The sequence below is a fragment of the Carcharhinus amblyrhynchos genome, chromosome 6 (genome assembly GCF_965287045.1).
Source record: "Carcharhinus amblyrhynchos chromosome 6, sCarAmb.v2.hapA, whole genome shotgun sequence".
Lineage (NCBI taxonomy): Eukaryota > Metazoa > Chordata > Chondrichthyes > Carcharhiniformes > Carcharhinidae > Carcharhinus > Carcharhinus amblyrhynchos.
In genome coordinates this window covers 126,159,114-126,175,850 of record NC_137329.1, presented here as the reverse complement: position 1 = coordinate 126,175,850, position 16,737 = coordinate 126,159,114, and the positions used below count along the sequence as shown (strand labels likewise).

The 16,737-nt window shown below is 44.8% G+C and overlaps 1 protein-coding gene across 4 annotated transcripts in view; it reads left to right on the top strand.

Moving 5' to 3' along the window:
• syt1a (synaptotagmin Ia) overlaps positions 1-16,737 on the top strand; it is a 426,885-nt gene that overhangs the window by 367,565 nt on the left and 42,583 nt on the right. For all 4 annotated transcript variants that reach the window (XM_080191440.1, XM_080191441.1, XM_080191443.1 and 1 more), the window contains one exon: positions 6,394-6,596. In XM_080191440.1, the coding sequence (XP_080047566.1) occupies positions 6,425-6,596 (172 nt within the window). In that variant the 5' untranslated portion in view covers positions 6,394-6,424. The remainder of the gene's footprint in view (positions 1-6,393; positions 6,597-16,737) is intronic.

Here is a 16,737-nt window from a genome sequence, read left to right as displayed (position 1 = left end):
CTCCCATCCTCTGTGCCAGGCAATGACCATCTCAACAAGAGAGAATCTAACCATCTCCTCTTGATATTGATGGCATTACCATCTACAAGGCACAAGTCAGGAGTCTGATGGAATATTCCCCACTTGCCTGGACGGATGCAGCTCCAACATTCAAGAAACTCGCCACCACCCAGGACAAAGCAGCCCCGCTTGATTGGCACCACATCCACCATATTCAAAGTTTGCTCCTTTCACCATTGACACACAGTGCCATCAGAAGCTACACTACACAACAGGCAACTTGTCAAACCTTCTTAACAGCATCTTCCAAAGTCTACCATCTAGAAGGACAAGGGCAGCAGATACATGGGAACGGCACCACTTGCAAGTTCCCCTCCAAGTCACTCACCACCCTGACTTGGCCATTCCTTCACTGTTGCTGGATCAAAATTCTGGAACTCCCTCTCTAAAAGCACGGTGGGTGTACCTACACCACATGGATGGCACTGGTTAAGAAAGCAGCTCACCACCATCTTCTCAAGGGCAATTAGGGATGGGCAATAGAGGCTGATTTAGCCAACAATGCTCACGGTCTATGAAAAAACTGCTACTTTTAACAATTTTGTATGTTTCTCGTTTTATTTTTATGTTGTCTCTTACCTCTTTAGTTATCCATGAGGTATAAATTGGTTACTTTTGAATAGCGAGGATAAATGCAAGGATCTGTCTTCAGCTGTAGGTTTCTCTGTTGAACTTTGTTAGATCACCCTCTGGAGTATTGGGAAATCTTTCCTGTTCATATTATAAAAAGCGACCTGGAGGCTCTGGGGAAAGGGTCGTAAAGACTTACTGACAGGAAACACTGTCTAACAGCTTATAAATATCAGGAAAGATTTAACAAGCTGAAGAATGACCTGATAGAGACTTCCAAAATACTGCAGATGCTCGAGATCTGAGGTAAAAACAAACAAGCAGGTCTGGCAACATCTGTGGAAAGAAAAAATATTCTCCGTCCTTGCCCGCAGCTGGGACTCTCTGCTCCCACTGCAGTGAACAGAGTTGTCGCCGAGCTTCAAACTCTTCGTTCTTGCTGGCAGAGGCGTGTGTGAGATTGGAGAATTCTGGCCAGAATCCACATTTCAGGGCCAACGTGATTCTTCTTCAGAATGGAAGGTAGAAATGTGCTGGGAAACAGAGGGAGGAGTCAGGGCAGCGAAGGAAAAGGTCAAGGATAGGTTAGAGGGCAGGAGCGGTTAAGTGATAAAGCTGTCATGGGAGCAAAGGTGAAGGGAGTGGGAAAGGTCATATTGAAGAAGAAAAGTTGTTCAGAGAAGGTGTGAATGGCAGAATAAATGTCAGTGCTGTCTGCAAGCAAAATAACAGAAACTGATCAAAGCAGAATAAAGGTTCGCGCTGTCTGAAAGCAAAAACATGAAAACAAGACTCAGGCTGGCTCTGGGGAAACAAAATACAAGATGGAGGACAGAATTCACAGTCAGAATTGGTTGAATTCAATGTTGAGTCCAGATGACTATAAAGGGCCAATTGGAAAATGCTGCCCCTCCAGTTTGTGTTGGTCTTTATAGGGAGCGTCAAGTTTTTAGATGCCCAGATCACTAACAACCTGTCCTGGTCCCCCCACACCGACACTATAGTTAAGAAAGCCCACCAACACCTCTACTTTCTCAGAAAACTAAGGAAATTTGGCATGTCAGCTACAACTCTCACCAACTTTTACAGATGCACCATAGAAAGCATTCTTTCTGGTTGTATCACAGCTTGGCCTGGGCTCCTGCTCTGCCCAAGGCCGCAATGAACTACAAAAGATTGTGAATGTAGCCCAATCCATCACACAAACCAGCCTCTCATCCATTGACTCTGTCTACACTTCCCGCTGCCTTGACAAAGCAGACAGCGTAATTAAGGACCCCACACAACTCGGACATTCTCCCTTCCACCTTCTTCCATCGGGAAAAAGATACAGCAGTTTGAGGTCACGTACCAACCAACTCAAGAACAGCTTCTTCCCTGCTGCTGTCAGACTTTTGAATGGACCTACCTCACATTAAGTTAATCTTTCTCTACACTCTTGCTGTGACTGTAACACTACATTCTGCACTCTCTCTTTTTCTTCTCTATGAATGGTACGCTTTGTCTCTATAGAGTGTAAGGAACAATGTTTTTCACTGTGTGTTAATACATGTGACAATAATAAATCAAATCAAATCAAAAAAGAATCTATAGAATCCCTACAGAGCGGAAGGAGACCATTTGCTCCAGTGAATCTGCACCAACTCTGACAGAGTATCTCACCCAGGCCCTATCTCTGTAGCCCCATGTATTAACCCCACTAATCCCCTTAACCCAGACATCCTGGAGCACTAAGGAACAATTTACCATGGCCCATTTGCCCAACCCACACACCTTTGGAGTGTGGGAGGAATCCAGAGCAGCCAGAGGAAACCCACGCAGACACGGAGAGAACATGCAAACTCCACATAGACAATGACCCGAGGCTGGATTTGAACCCAGTCCCTGGCACTATGCGGCAGCAGTGCTAATCACCGTGCCACCTCACTGGAACATGGCAGTAGGCCAAGCACAGAAATGTGAGCATCAGAGCGAGATGGTGAATTGAAATGGTAAGAGGACAGAGGCCACACTTTTGGATTGAGTGAAGGTGTTCCACAGAGCAGCCATCCAGCTGATGATTAGTTACCCCCATGTAGAGGAAACCACATAGTGAGCTACAATTAAAGCAGGCTATGTTAAAGAAATATGAATAAATCTTTGAAAGCGTTTGAGACATTACTGCAGAAAAGATATTTCCACTGTGTGCCATACCAAAACCAGGGGGATCAGTATTAGATCATCACTAATAAATGCAGTTGTGAATTCCGGAGAAACTTTCTCTCCCCAGAGAGTGGGGGTGAGAATGTGGAGCTGGCTATCATAGGGAGTGGTTAAGTACAGACACAGTGAAGAGGAAGCTAGGTAAATACATGAGAGAGAAAGGAACAGAGGTTACGGAGATTGGTTTAAATCCAATAAGCTGGAATGAAGATGGGGAGTAGGCAGGAGCTGATGGGCCGAATGTTTTTGAGTTGAAAATTCCAGGTAATTCAGAATGAGAGGAGAAATGATTTGATACTTTGGGATATATTCAGCTGCGCTCCTGTCAACAGCGATTGGAGAAATGTTCGGTATATTATTGAATTTTTTGTCATTTCTAAATTCCTCATTAATGAAATAAAGAACCTGTAAAACCACTGAAATGTCACCTTGTTTTTTCCAGCAAACAGCACTTGAAGCTAATCAAGCTCTTTTTAATATTTAAAAACGCCCCTTCCATGGAAATGCCTCTGTCATTGTGATTCGATCTGTCGCTTTCAAACCTGAGATAATTCTCCCTGAGATGGAGTTAAAGACATCCAGATGTTTAAATCTCATTGACGAATAATTAAAACTGCAGAGTCAAACTCTCCATCCTTCTAAATAATCAGGAAATGATATTCACCGCCAACTCCATCTGTGATCTGTTCAGAATTCCTCAACGAGACGGAAAGAGAGAAAATAAGGAAGGCGGAACAATCAGGAGTGAGGAGGACGATTGGGGGCATGGGGCAGGGAAAGTGATAAGGGGGCGGGGAGATGATTGGGAATGAGGGAAGTGATTGGGAATGGGGAGAGTGATTGGGAATTAGGAAACTGATTGGGAATTCGGAGAGTGATTGGGAATTTGGAGGATGATTGGGAATTCACAGAGTGATTGGGAATTAGGGAATGACTGGGAATGGGGAGAGTGATTGGGAATTCACAGAGTGATTGGGAATTCAGAGAATGGTTGGGAACTCGCAGTGATTGTGAATTCAGAGAGTGATTGGGAATTATGGGAAAGATAGGGAGAGTGATTGGGAATTAGAGGAGTGATTAGGAATTAAGAGAGTGATCGATAATGGCGCGTGCTTCTCGGCTTCTCCCCACTTCTCACTCAGGTAAGTTCCTATTGAAACACTCACCTGTTTTGTGATGACCTGCATTGTATCGATAGGGAACTGTAAACCTGGATTTCCAGAAATCATCTGTCTTAGTCAAGAAGTGGCCTATTCGATGTTTGGTTTTTTCCCTTCATGAGGAGAAGAGCTAATAACTATTTCAGGTGTGAAGAACATATTAGATGTTCTTCACATATTAGATCAGGAACTTTCTATGAATGGCTAACTGCACCAGAGTACATATCAGACACTTATGGCATAGAGCTCATCATATCTAATAATTAGATTATTGTAATAAAATACAAGCCATTTGCACCAATGGGCATATTAAATTTCATTTCTCTGAAGGTTAAATCTGGTAAACTAATGGACATCCTCATTTTCTCATCGCGATTGGTTGTATTCAACTCGAGATATCTGAATTCTGCCATTTGTCATTCTGGAATCAATGCTAAGTAACACACAGAGGACAGCAAAGTGTTTCTGACCCAAATGAAAATGGACAGAAAGTGGGGGGGAAACTATTGAAAAAAATGGACAGAGTTACTGAACCCTCTTAATTCAGAGACTAAGGTGAGTAATCCAGAGATGTTTTCAAATCCCACCAAATCAAATTGAGAAGTTGAATTCCGTTCAGCAATATAAATCTAAAAATACATCCCTGCTGCCAGGGTAAGTGAGCGTGAATCTTCCAGATAGCTACAGAAACTCCATCTGCTTCATCAGTGTTCTGTATGGAAGGAAGCTTCATATCCTTGCCTGACATGTGCTGTAAATCTATATATGGGTCTATATTTCTGACTCCAGTCCAAAACCAACATGGTTCACTGTTCTTCCATTACCCAGCAAATAATTCTGTTACACCAAACTGCTGTTGAGACCAAAGAGGGGATGGGCAATAAATGTCAGTGCTGGAAATTGCTGGGCAGTCTTTGATAGGTGTGATTGTAGATGGATGGAGATGGTTGGTGGACAGTCCTTGAAGGGTTGGGGGGGAAGGGAGAACTCTGGTTCTGCCTCAGAGAGAGTGCTCCCTATTCAGCAACACCTCAATTTGAAACTTGTCATCCTTGCTTTCAAACACTTCCATTGCCTGGCCCATCCCTTAACCCCTTCCTGTCTGACAACTCTCTGCACTCCTCCGAGTCTGACCTTTCATTCAGCCCAATCTTTCATTCCTCCATCCTTAACAGCTTTACTCTTCAGTTGCCTCGCCCATAAACCTCCGGAGTTCCCTCCCATAGCCTCGCCCTCGCTCTGAAACCTCACTCTGTGGCCAAGCTGTCTGTGATCGGTACAGAAACCTCCTCATGTAGCCCAGTGTCAGATTTTATCGGATAACACTCCTGTGAAACATCTTTGGATGGTTTTTCTACACGAAACCTGCACTATGGGGAGATGGTATGTTGTGATATTGTCATTGGACTAGTAATCCAGACGCCCAGGGTAATGCTCTGGGGGCCTGGGTTCAAATCCCACCAAGGCAGATAATGAAATTCGAATTCATTAAAGAAATTCTACTGATGACAATGAAACCATTGTCGATTGTCGAGAAAACCCATCTGATTCATTAGTGTCCCTTAGGGATGTCCTTACCTGGTCTGGCCTACATGTGACTCTGAAGTTTATTTATTGGTGTCACAATTAAGCTGACATTCACACTACAATGAAGTTACTGTGAAAATCCCCTAATCGCCACACTCTGGCGCCTGTTCAGGTACACTGAGGGAGAATTTAGCACGGCCAATGGACCTACCCAACACACCTTTGGACTGTGGGAGGAAACCGGAGCACCCGGAGGAAACCCAAGCAGATACAAGGAGAATGTGCAGACTCCACACAGACAGTGACCCAAGCTGGGAATTGAACCCAGGTCCCCAGCGCTGTGAGGCTGCAGTGCTAACCACTGTGCCACAGCAATGTGGTTGACTCTTAAATGTCCTCAGGGATGGGCAATAAATGCAGGTACGGCCAGCGACATCCACATTTCATGAACAAATTTTTTAAAATGGTGTATAAGAACATAAGAACATAAGAAATAGGAGCAGGAGTAGGCCATCTAGCCCTTTATATGTGAGTTGTCGCCTTCAGATGGGAATGAGTCATACTAACAGAACAATAAACACAATCTGAAGAGTTTGGGGTTAATAATGACAGATGAATCTCACAGACAAGACAATAATACGTGAAACACTTTAACCTGCTGGGTTGATCGAGACCCCATTATGCTGGAATATCAATATTACATGAACCAACATGAATTAACGTGTCAGTGATGCATTATTTATTCAGCTGAGCAAAAACAAAACTAGTTAGGAGCACAAGAGGCTCGTTTCAAACCTCTGGCACAATTTGAAACTGCCTTAGCTCCGAAGCTTCTAACAAACACCTCAATTCATTTTTCTGTCTTCCCCTCCAGAGCTTTGCCCAGGCACAGTTCCTGGCCCAGGATGAAGCTGACTGAAGGTCGACACGAAGCATTGGCAGCGCCACCTGTCACGCTCGCAACCCCGGCTCCCGTGGGCAATGCCACAGAGGCCGTTGCCAGCCCGGCAGGAGGCAAGGAAGATGGGTTTTCTAAGGTGAAGGAAAAGTTCATGAATGAACTCAACAAAATTCCACGTGAGTAAGAGAGGAGTCTGACTGATCGCTCTATCACTGAACTTCCACATTCATGAACCCTCTGGAATCTCTTAGTCTTCATACTCAAAAAGTTTATTTCAGCGTTACGAGATTCCCTTTCACAGCAGCTGGATAATATCCACTGAGGGATGAGAAGTTTAAAACATGACGCTGCTTTATTCTGTAATCAGGATAAATTATTTACCTCAATGGAAAGCAGGTTCAAAATGGAATTGATACACACTTGAAGGAGAAAGATCTGCAGGGCCAAGGGGAAAGAGTGGGGAGGGGCTGGGGTGGAACTGATTGGAGAGATCTTTCAAACAACCAGGTGAGAAAGGGCTGAATGGCCTCCTTCTGTTCCACGTTTATATAATTCACAATCCTTCACATGGTAAATGGTTGCAGGAATATTGTGTGATGGGAATACTGTGACTGAGGATAAAATAGATTAATCACCCTGGAACAATTAATGTAACACTAGAACAAAGAACGACCCAGCACGGGAAACAGGCCCTTTGGCCCAACCAGCCCCCGCCACCATTTCAACAAAGCATCTTCCTACACCTACCCTGCTCTGTGTGTATGTGAGTGGAACCCCTAATGTCACCAGATTCAGGGGAGAATAATGTCGGGTCAATTTGTTACACCAGTCAGCCTAAGAGCACATCTTTGGGGTGTGGGAGGAAACCGGAGCACCCGGAGGAAACCCACGCAACCACGGGGAGAATGCGCAAACGCCCACAGACACAGGCCCAAATCCATGTGTCTGCACAGCTCGCAGTGATAGTCACTGAGCAGTTGTGGTGCCCGTCTGCTGGTCCAGGATTAAGCACACACAACGACACAAAGCGCTAGGCCAGTCTCGAAACTTCCAAGAGCAGCCCACGCACGACCCACCGTGTGCATGCCCCTCGTTTGACAACAAGGTGGACCAACACCTGGTGTGGATTAAAAGAGACCAAATACAGTAGGAACATTATGGTCAATCAGTTCAACTAGTCTGCTGGTCACAACCTCTGATTCTCAGCTGAAGATTTCAATGCAAAGACTGATAGATTGTTGTTGCATAAGGTATTAAAAATTAGGGAATCAAACTAGTGGACTTGTGTCCCATCAGCCTTGATCTCAGTGAGTGGCAAATAGGCTTGAGGATGGTAAATGGCAAGGACAGAGAACTGGCCAACTGATAGAATAGAGTAAGAAATCTCACAACACCAGGTTAAAGTCCAACAGGTTTATTTCGTAGCAAAATCCACTAGCTTTCGGAGCGTTGCTCCTTTATCAGGTGAGTGGGAGTTCTGTTCACAAACAGGGCATATAAAGACACAAACTCAATTTACAGAATAATGAATGGAATGCGAGTCTTTTCAGATTACATCAAGTCTTTATTTGTTCTGTTTGTGAACCGAACTCCCATTCACCTGATGAAGGAGCAGCACTCCGAAAGCTAGTGGATTTTGCTACCAAATAAACCTGGTGGACTTTACCCTGGTGTTGTGAGACTTCTTACTGTGTTTACCCCAGTCCAACACCAGCATCTCCACATCACAAATGATAGAAGGCAGAAAGTTGAATAGGGAGAGACATTTTCAGGTTAGCAACCTGTAACTAGTGGAGTGTCACAGGGATCGGTGCTGGGGCCACAATTATTGGTGATAGGTATCGATGACTTGGACGAGGGAAGAAAATGCACTATTGCCGATTTTGCAGATGACACAAAAATAGGTGGGAAGGCAAGTGGTGAGATGATACCCAGTCTACTGAGGGATATAGACCGGTTAGGTAAGTGGGTAAAAACTTACAACTTTTTGCCGAGTTTCAGAAGCAGCAAGTTTTACTAAGTTACAGAACAAAGGCCGTATCTTATCAAAGCACCATGGAAACAGTCAACCACTACCTGAGGCTCTGGAAATAAATTAGAATGTTAATGCTGTTCTTTAATTTGGAAGATGCAACATTTTATTTACTTGGCCATTGATTTGCTGGTGTTTAGTACAAACAACCTTTTAAAAGGAGCCAAAGAAATGGGAATATTCTGAATCTGTATGAGAGGTTTGTCTTGTGAGGAGAGATTGGACAGTTTAGGTCGATAATCCCTGGAGTTTAGAAGAATGAGGGGAGATCTGATTGAGGTGTAGAAGACCATCAGGGCAATTGACAAAGTAGACATGGCGAGGATGCTTCCTCTTTGTGGGACAATCCAGAACAAGAGGTCAGAGTTTTAGGATAAAGGGCGGCAGATTTAAAACAGAGATGAGGAGAAATTACTTCCCCACCCGCGCACCCCCCACCGAAGGGGAGTGTGTCTGTGGAATTCACTGCCTCAGAGTGTGGTGAGTGCCGGGACTTTGAGTAAATTTAAGGAAGTGATGGACGTTTTGAATGAGTAATGGGTTTTGAAGGGTTATGGTGAACGGGCAGGCAAGTGGAGTGAGGCTGAGATGAGGTCCGCCATGAGGTCCGCAAGTGTGAAGTTGTCCACTTTGGTAGGAAGAATGGTAGGAAGGACTATTTCTTATGTGGCGAAAAACTGCAGCAGACGACGGTGCAGAGGGACCTCGGGGACCTTGTGCATGAGTCGCAAAAACCCAGCTTGCAGGTGCAGCAGGCAGTCAGGAAGGCGAATGGGATGCTGGCCTTCATCGCGAGGGGGATTGAATATAAAAGTAGGGAGGTCTTGCTGCAGCTGTACAGGGCATTGGTGAGGCCGCAGCTGGAGTACTGTGTGCAGTTTTGGGCGCCGCACGTACGCAAGGATATTTTGGCCTTGGAGGGAGTGCAGAGGAGGTTTACTAGGCTGATACCGGAGTTGAAGGGGTTGAACTATGAGGAGAGGCTGAATAAACTAGGCTTGTACTCGTTAGAGTTTAGAAGAATGAGGGGAGATCTCATTGAGGCATATAAGATGTTGAATGGGATGGATAGGATAGAGGTGGAGAGACTCTTCCCGCTCAGAAAGGACAGTAGGACTGGAGGGCACAGCCTCAAGATAAAGGGGGGGCGGTTTAGAACGGAGTTGAGGGGGAACTTCTTCACTCAAAGGGTGGTGAATCTCTGGAATTCTCTGCCCGTTGAAGTGGTGGAGGCTGCCTCGCTAAATATTTTTAAGAAGCGGGTTGATGGGTTTTTGATAAGAGAGGGGATTAAGGGTTATGGGGAGAGGGCGGGAATGTGGAACTGAGCCACGACAGATCAGCCATGATCTTATTGAATGGCGGGGCAGGCTCGAAGGGCTGGATGGCCTACTCCTGCTCCTATTTCTTATGTTCTTATGATAGTATTGAATGCAGAACAAGCTTGAGGGGCTGGATGGCCCACTCCTGCTCCTAGTTCCTATGATTCTTTTATTGTACGATGTCGGAAAGTGGAACTCAGTCATTGAATCACCTCATTCCTGAGTGAAATGTAGGCTGGGGCAAATGAGTTTGCTCCAGTAGCCTCTAGTTTGGATACACTGCAGGAGGATTCAGTACTGCGCATTTCAGCCCCTCTAACAGCACAAAGAGTTTGAGAAGTTTCCCCAGAGATCAGCAACGAGCTACGCTGCTCTCAGACAAACATTCATCTTTTGTTTTGAAGGTTGTGACAATCGCAAGGAGCTGCATTATTCTAACAAGTCAGTTAAAATTACCTCTATTACAGAAACCTGTTCCCGCCTGGGCTTTTACATAACCACTTGAGGTTTGGAGAGGTTTGGGGAGGAGATTCTGGAAAAATAAAGCAGAGAAAGAAAACAAAGTAATCATGCAAGCTGCCAGAGTGTTATTAAAAATTCATCTCTTTCATTGCTGTATTTTGAGGATTGAAATCAGCCTTGCTTAACCGGACTGGCCAATCTATTAACTCCAGCAATCTTCAACAATATCCCATCTTTAACCATGTGGTGAGACTGGGGGCAGAAGCGTAGGAACAAGAGGAGGCCATTCAGCCCCTCAAGCCTGTTCTGCCATTCAATTAATCATGTCTAATCTATATCCATTTGTCCATTTTGATTCATTATCCCTACTAATGGACTGTGGCGGCGTGGCCCCATTAATGTGGGGGGGGGGGGTGGGGAGGGGGCGCTCCCTGAGGGCCATGTGATCAGGTCAGAGATGGGAAACTGAGCCAATCAGGTGCGAGGGTGAGCATTCTGGTAGGGGAGGGTCCTCAGTTGGAGGCAGGGAGGAGTGTTGTGCAGTTGCACAGTTATTCTGTTTGACCCTAATAACTGTTCATCGTGGCAATAAATACAAACATCATTGGCAGCCTCAGAGTAAAGGGACAACCCTTTCAAACTGAGATGAGAAGAAATTTCTTCACCAGAGAGTGGTGAATTTGTGGAATTCCCGGGTCATTGAGTGTATAAGGTTTTTGGGACTAAGTGGGAGCGAGGAGGTGAAAAACATACCAGCCATGATCAAACGGTGGGTTAGAGCACGTGGAGGCTCCTGAAAGCAGGTTTCCGAGTCGGATCTGAATTGCACCAAGATTCAGCTCTTAGAATCAAAATGGTAAAACCAGGCCCATAGTTTAATCTGCATACACAGTAACCCACCCTCCCCCCTTCATACACAATAACCCACCCTCCCCCCTTTCACAAAACCCACCCTCCCCCCTTCATACACAAGAACCCACCTCCCCCTTCATCCCAAACCCACCCCCTCCCCCAACAATAACCCACCCTCCCCCTTCATACACAATACATACCCACCCCCTCCCCTTCATCATACACAACCACCCTCCCCCTTCCCTTCATACACAATAACCCACCCTCCCCCCTTCATACACAATCACCCACCCCCTCCCCTTCATACACATAACCCACACCCCACCCTCCCCCTTCATACACAATAACCCACCCTCCCCCCTTCATACACAATAACCCACCCCCTCCCCCTTCATACACAACCACCCCCTCCCCTTCATACACAATAACCCACCCCCTCCCCTTCATACACAATAACCCACCCCCTCCCCCTTCATACACAATAACCCACCCCCTCCCCCCTTCATACACAATAACCCACCCCCTCCCCCCTTCATACACAATAACCCACCCCCTCCCCCCTTCATACACAATAACCCACCCCCTCCCCCCTTCATACACAATAACCCACCCCCTCCCCCCTTCATACACAATAACCCACCCCCTCCCCTTCATACACAATAACCCACCCCCTCCCCTTCATACACAATAACCCACCCCCTCCCCTTCATACACAATAACCCACCCCCTCCCCACTTCATACACAATAACCCACCCTCCCCACTTCATACACAATAACCCACCCCCTCCCCTTCATACACAATAACCCACCCCCTCCCCTTCATACACAATAACCCACCCTCCCCACTTCATACACAATAACCCACCCCCTCCCCCCTTCATACACAATAACCCACCCCCTCCCCTTCATACACAATAACCCACCCCCTCCCCTTCATACACAATAACCCACCCCCTCCCCTTCATACACTATAACCCACCCTCTACCCTGAGTTATACACAGACTTTGTGTTATGTGAACCCACCTCACCTTTCCTACAATAGAGGATCATTCAGCCTTATTTCGTTCCTCAGTATTAAAAGCTGAATGTGCTGGAGCTCTGTAATCTTTGCCCTGACCTAGTAGAGTTCTTCAAGAACGTGAAGGCTTTTGTTAAAATTCATTCATTGAAGTTGAGCATTGCTGACAAGGCCATGTTAAATTGCTCCTTAGTGTGTCCTGGGGTGTGTAGGTTGGAGGGATTAGCGGGGTAAATGTGTGGGGATAGGGTCTGGGTGGGATTTCAGGCAGTGCAGACTCATTGGGTCAAATGGCCTCTTTCTGCACTGTGGGGATTCTATGATTTTATTCTATTATTCTATAATGGCGGTGGATGTCTTTGTCATAACATGAATTATCAGAATGAGTACCACCATTTCTCATGAAATTCTTTCCGAATAAATGTTTGATTAACAATTCCAGCATTTGCCTTCAATGGAGTTACTGCAGTTCACATTACAGAGATATAAGGCATATTTCACACAGTGTTATACAGAATGGGAATGAACCTTGTTGGAAAGATAAAAAATGAAATCATCTTAGCACCAGACACAGGACATTTTGGTAATTACAAGGCAAAGGTTTCTTAACCTAAAGTTGCAGGAACGTTCCAACTAAATGAGGGAGGATCTTATAGAAACATAGAAAATTATGAAGGGGATAGATAAGATAGAAGTAGGGAAGTTGTGGGTGAAACTAGAACTCGGGGGAATAGCCTCAAAATAAGGGGGAGCAGATTTAGGACTGAGTTGAGGAGCAATTGTTTCACACAAAGGGTTGTGAATCTGTGGAATTCCCTGCCCAGTGAAGCAGTTGAGGCTCCCTCATTGAATGTTTTTAAGGCAAGGATAGATAAATTTTTGAACAGTAATAGAATTAAGGGTTATGGTGAGCGGGCGGGTAAGTGGAGATGAGTCCATGAAAAGATCAGCCATGATCTTATTGAATGGTGGAGAAGGCTCAAGGGGCCAGATGGCCAACTCCTGCTCCGAGTTCGTAATGTTCTTAAAACTTATGGCCTGCCTGAATTGGGTTTGCGAGGGGGCAGGGGGATGATGATGAGCAGATAATGACCAGAATGATGATCATAATAACGACTATGATAATGGTGCCTTCCTGTCCTGTTAGCAGGTCAACAAAGAACTGGTATTGATAGAATTTGCCAGACTCCCTTGTGTCTGAGTCTCGCTCAAGAAAAGGAATGCACAATTTTCTCTCCAGTTTGCTGGCAGCCGTGTCCAGGAGATTAATCTTTAATTTTGACAGACTCCCAGACAACCTGAGGGGATTAACAATGTTATAGTGTACCATAAATTGGGTGTTAAAGCCTAAACTACCTCAACAAACAAAGACTTCTATTTATTTAACAGATGAAGTGACCTTAGAATGTTGCAAAGCACTTTACAGCCAATGAAGTGCTTTTAAAGTGTAGTCATTATTGTAACGGAGGGAGTGTGGCAGGTAATTTATTCTCCATTTTACACTTCTCCTGGCCCCTGACAGACTCATCAATGGCAGAACAATATCAAACCCAATGCATCTCAAATTACTCATGAATCCTATCCCGAAACATGAGACATTTTTAAACAGCAATCAGCTGGAATGCGCTGACTGAAAGAGCGATGGAATCAGATTTAGCAGTGACTTTACAAAAGGGATTGAATGAATTGTTGAGGGAGAAGAGATTGCAGGTTGTGAGGAATGAGCAGGGGGAATGGGGCAGACTGAGTAAGGACTGACACAGGTACAATACAGTGAAAGGCCTCTTTTTGTGCTGTGACATTCTGTGATTCCAAGTTCTTTCCTGGAAGAAATCTATCTCATTTGCAAAGCATGGTGGCACAGTGGTTAACACTGCTGCCTCACAGTGCCAGGGACCTGGGTTCGATTCCGGCCTTGGGTGGCTGTTTGTGTGGTGTTTGTATGTTCTCCTTGTGTCTGTGTGGGGTTCCTCCGGGTGCTCCGGTTTCCTCCCACATTCCAAAGATGTGCAGATTAGATAGATTGGCCATGCTAAATTGTCCCTTCGTATCCAAAGATGTGTAGGTTAGGAGGATTAGTGGGGTTAATATGTGGGGGTACGGGGATAGGGCCTGGGTGTTGGGGAATCTGTGCTGACTCGATGGGCCAAATGACCTCCTTCTGCACTACAGGGATTTTATAATTCTATGGATATTAACTGCTTCCACCATCTCTTTGAGTATTTGTTCTACTGATTGGCCATTCACTTGTTCCTACAGAATGGTTCTGAATTTACCCCCACATCAAGCACAACCTACACTCTGTGGTTCTGCTGCGTTGGGCAAACTGAAACAGAGGCTAACAGAGTTACATCCCTGGGTCACAATCCCATTCTCAACCTCCATCACCTTTCTCCATCTTGAAATTTGAACAGTAAAGACACAATCCTGGGAGATTGAGCTTTGTATTTCACTTTTGATACGACCATTTAAGATTCATTCCCATCTTCCCACCACTCTTAATAGATGACAGAATAGGGATTTAATCTTTAACTGACGTGTTTCTATTGCAGCTTTGTGCCTTAAACCATGTGAACCCCAGTCACACAATGCTTTCTGCCTCTGGGCTGAATATTTTGAAGCAATGATGCACTCAACAGCCTCTCTAATAACTGCTTTGCATTTGGAGAGGCTTTTAAAATGCACTTCAGTCAACTCAAGTCCACTTAAGATGGACAGTCCGATTTCAGCATTAAAGTAATTGAAGGAGTTGGCAAGCTTCCCACATTACACAACTCAGTGAAGTCATTGCCCATTTCACTTCTATGCAGAGTTCAGATACATGAGCACAGCACTGGAACAGCTTCTTTTCCATTACACAAGGATGCATTACCACAGCAACCATACCTTACATTTATACAAATTTGTTAATGTAATAAAATTTCCCAAAGCACTTCACAGAGACTGTAGGCAATCAAAATTTGACCCTGAGCCACATAAGGAGATACTAGAGCAGGAGAACAAAGGCTTGGTCAAAGTGGTACATTTTAACTAATGTCTTAAAGCAGGGAAGAGAATCCGAGAGATTTACGGAGGGAATTCCAGGACTTGGCATCCAGCTAAAGACAAGGCTTCTAATGGTGAAGCTATTGGGACCATGCTGGGAGTCAGTAATATCGACAGTGACAGCAGGATTGGAGGGGCGCAGATATCTCTGAGATCACTGAGGGAGTGCTGCATTGCCAGGGCTGCTGCTTTTCAGGTGAGATGCCAAAAACATTTGCACTCACAGCTGGGTGTGAAATATCCCTGACATTATTCAAGGACCAGCCAGGTAGTCCTCCTAATATCCTGACCAATAATTGTCCAGTAAGAAGTCTCACAACACCAGGTTAAAGTCCAACCAGTTTATTTGATAGTAAGACCCACAAGCTTTCGGAAACAGTGTTCCTTCATCAGGTGAGTGGAAGGTTCTGACCAAAGAAGGACATATAAAAGGAACACACAGTTTACAGAATACTGATTAGAATGTGAGTCTTTAATCATTCTAATCAGCATTCTAATCAGTATTCTGTAAACTGTGTGTTCCTTTATATTCTCTTGTCTGATCAGAACTTTCCACTCACCTGACGAAGGAACAGTATTTCCAAAAGCTTGTGGGTTTACTATCAAATAAACTGGCTGGACTTTAACCTGGTGTTGTGAGACTTCTTACTGTGTTCACCCCAGTCCAACACCGGCATCTCCACATCAATAATTGTCCCTCAGTGAATACCTGGATCTGGTTATTATCTGGTTATTAATTGTGGGATCTTGCTGTGTGCAAATTGGCTGCCATGTTTCCAAACAAGGGTGACTAGATTTCAAAAGTATTTCATTGGCTGCATGGAGCTTTCCGACATCCAGCCTTTGTGAAAATTGTTATACAAGTGAGGGACTTTATTTCTATTTTTTGCAGACATCTGTTTGAAAATCAGCTATTCAATTTTTCCAATTCATGTTCAAGAACCTTATACATTCCCAATATTTCAAAACGCTACATGTAAAATTATGTGTCAGCAGAGAGCTGAAGTAAAATTGTATTGTCGCATAATGACTCAAAAATCCAGACAAATGGGTTGAATTTACCTGCACAATATTTCAGGAATGAAACTAGCTTTTCTCACTGGGGAAAAGAAGATTAGACTAACAGGAAGAATCAGAAATGGATTTGGACCTGGTGCTATTCTTCTGAGCATTCCAGCCGTGTTCATCCACTGTCACTGGGTCAGAATCCTGGAACTTGCTCCCTAACAGCACTTTGTGCGTGTGCGTGTGCGTGTGCGTGTGCGTGTCACACGGCCTGCCGCGGTTCAAGAAGGCAGCTCACCACCACCATCTCATGGCAATTAACGATGGACGATAAATTCTGGCCCGTCCAGAGATGCCCACATCCTGTAAATTAATAAAACTTAGTCAAGCAGGGTCGAGTCATACAGCTCGTGTCAAAAAGATACATGAAATTGCAGTCAGTAATAGGTCAGGATAGCAACCTCTTCAACAGCTGATCATCCTGACACTGGAATATTTAATAAAGGGAGTCAGAGCCTCAGCTGCATTGTTTAACACACTTATAGCCAAGTATTAACGCAATTGCCTCATACATATGTA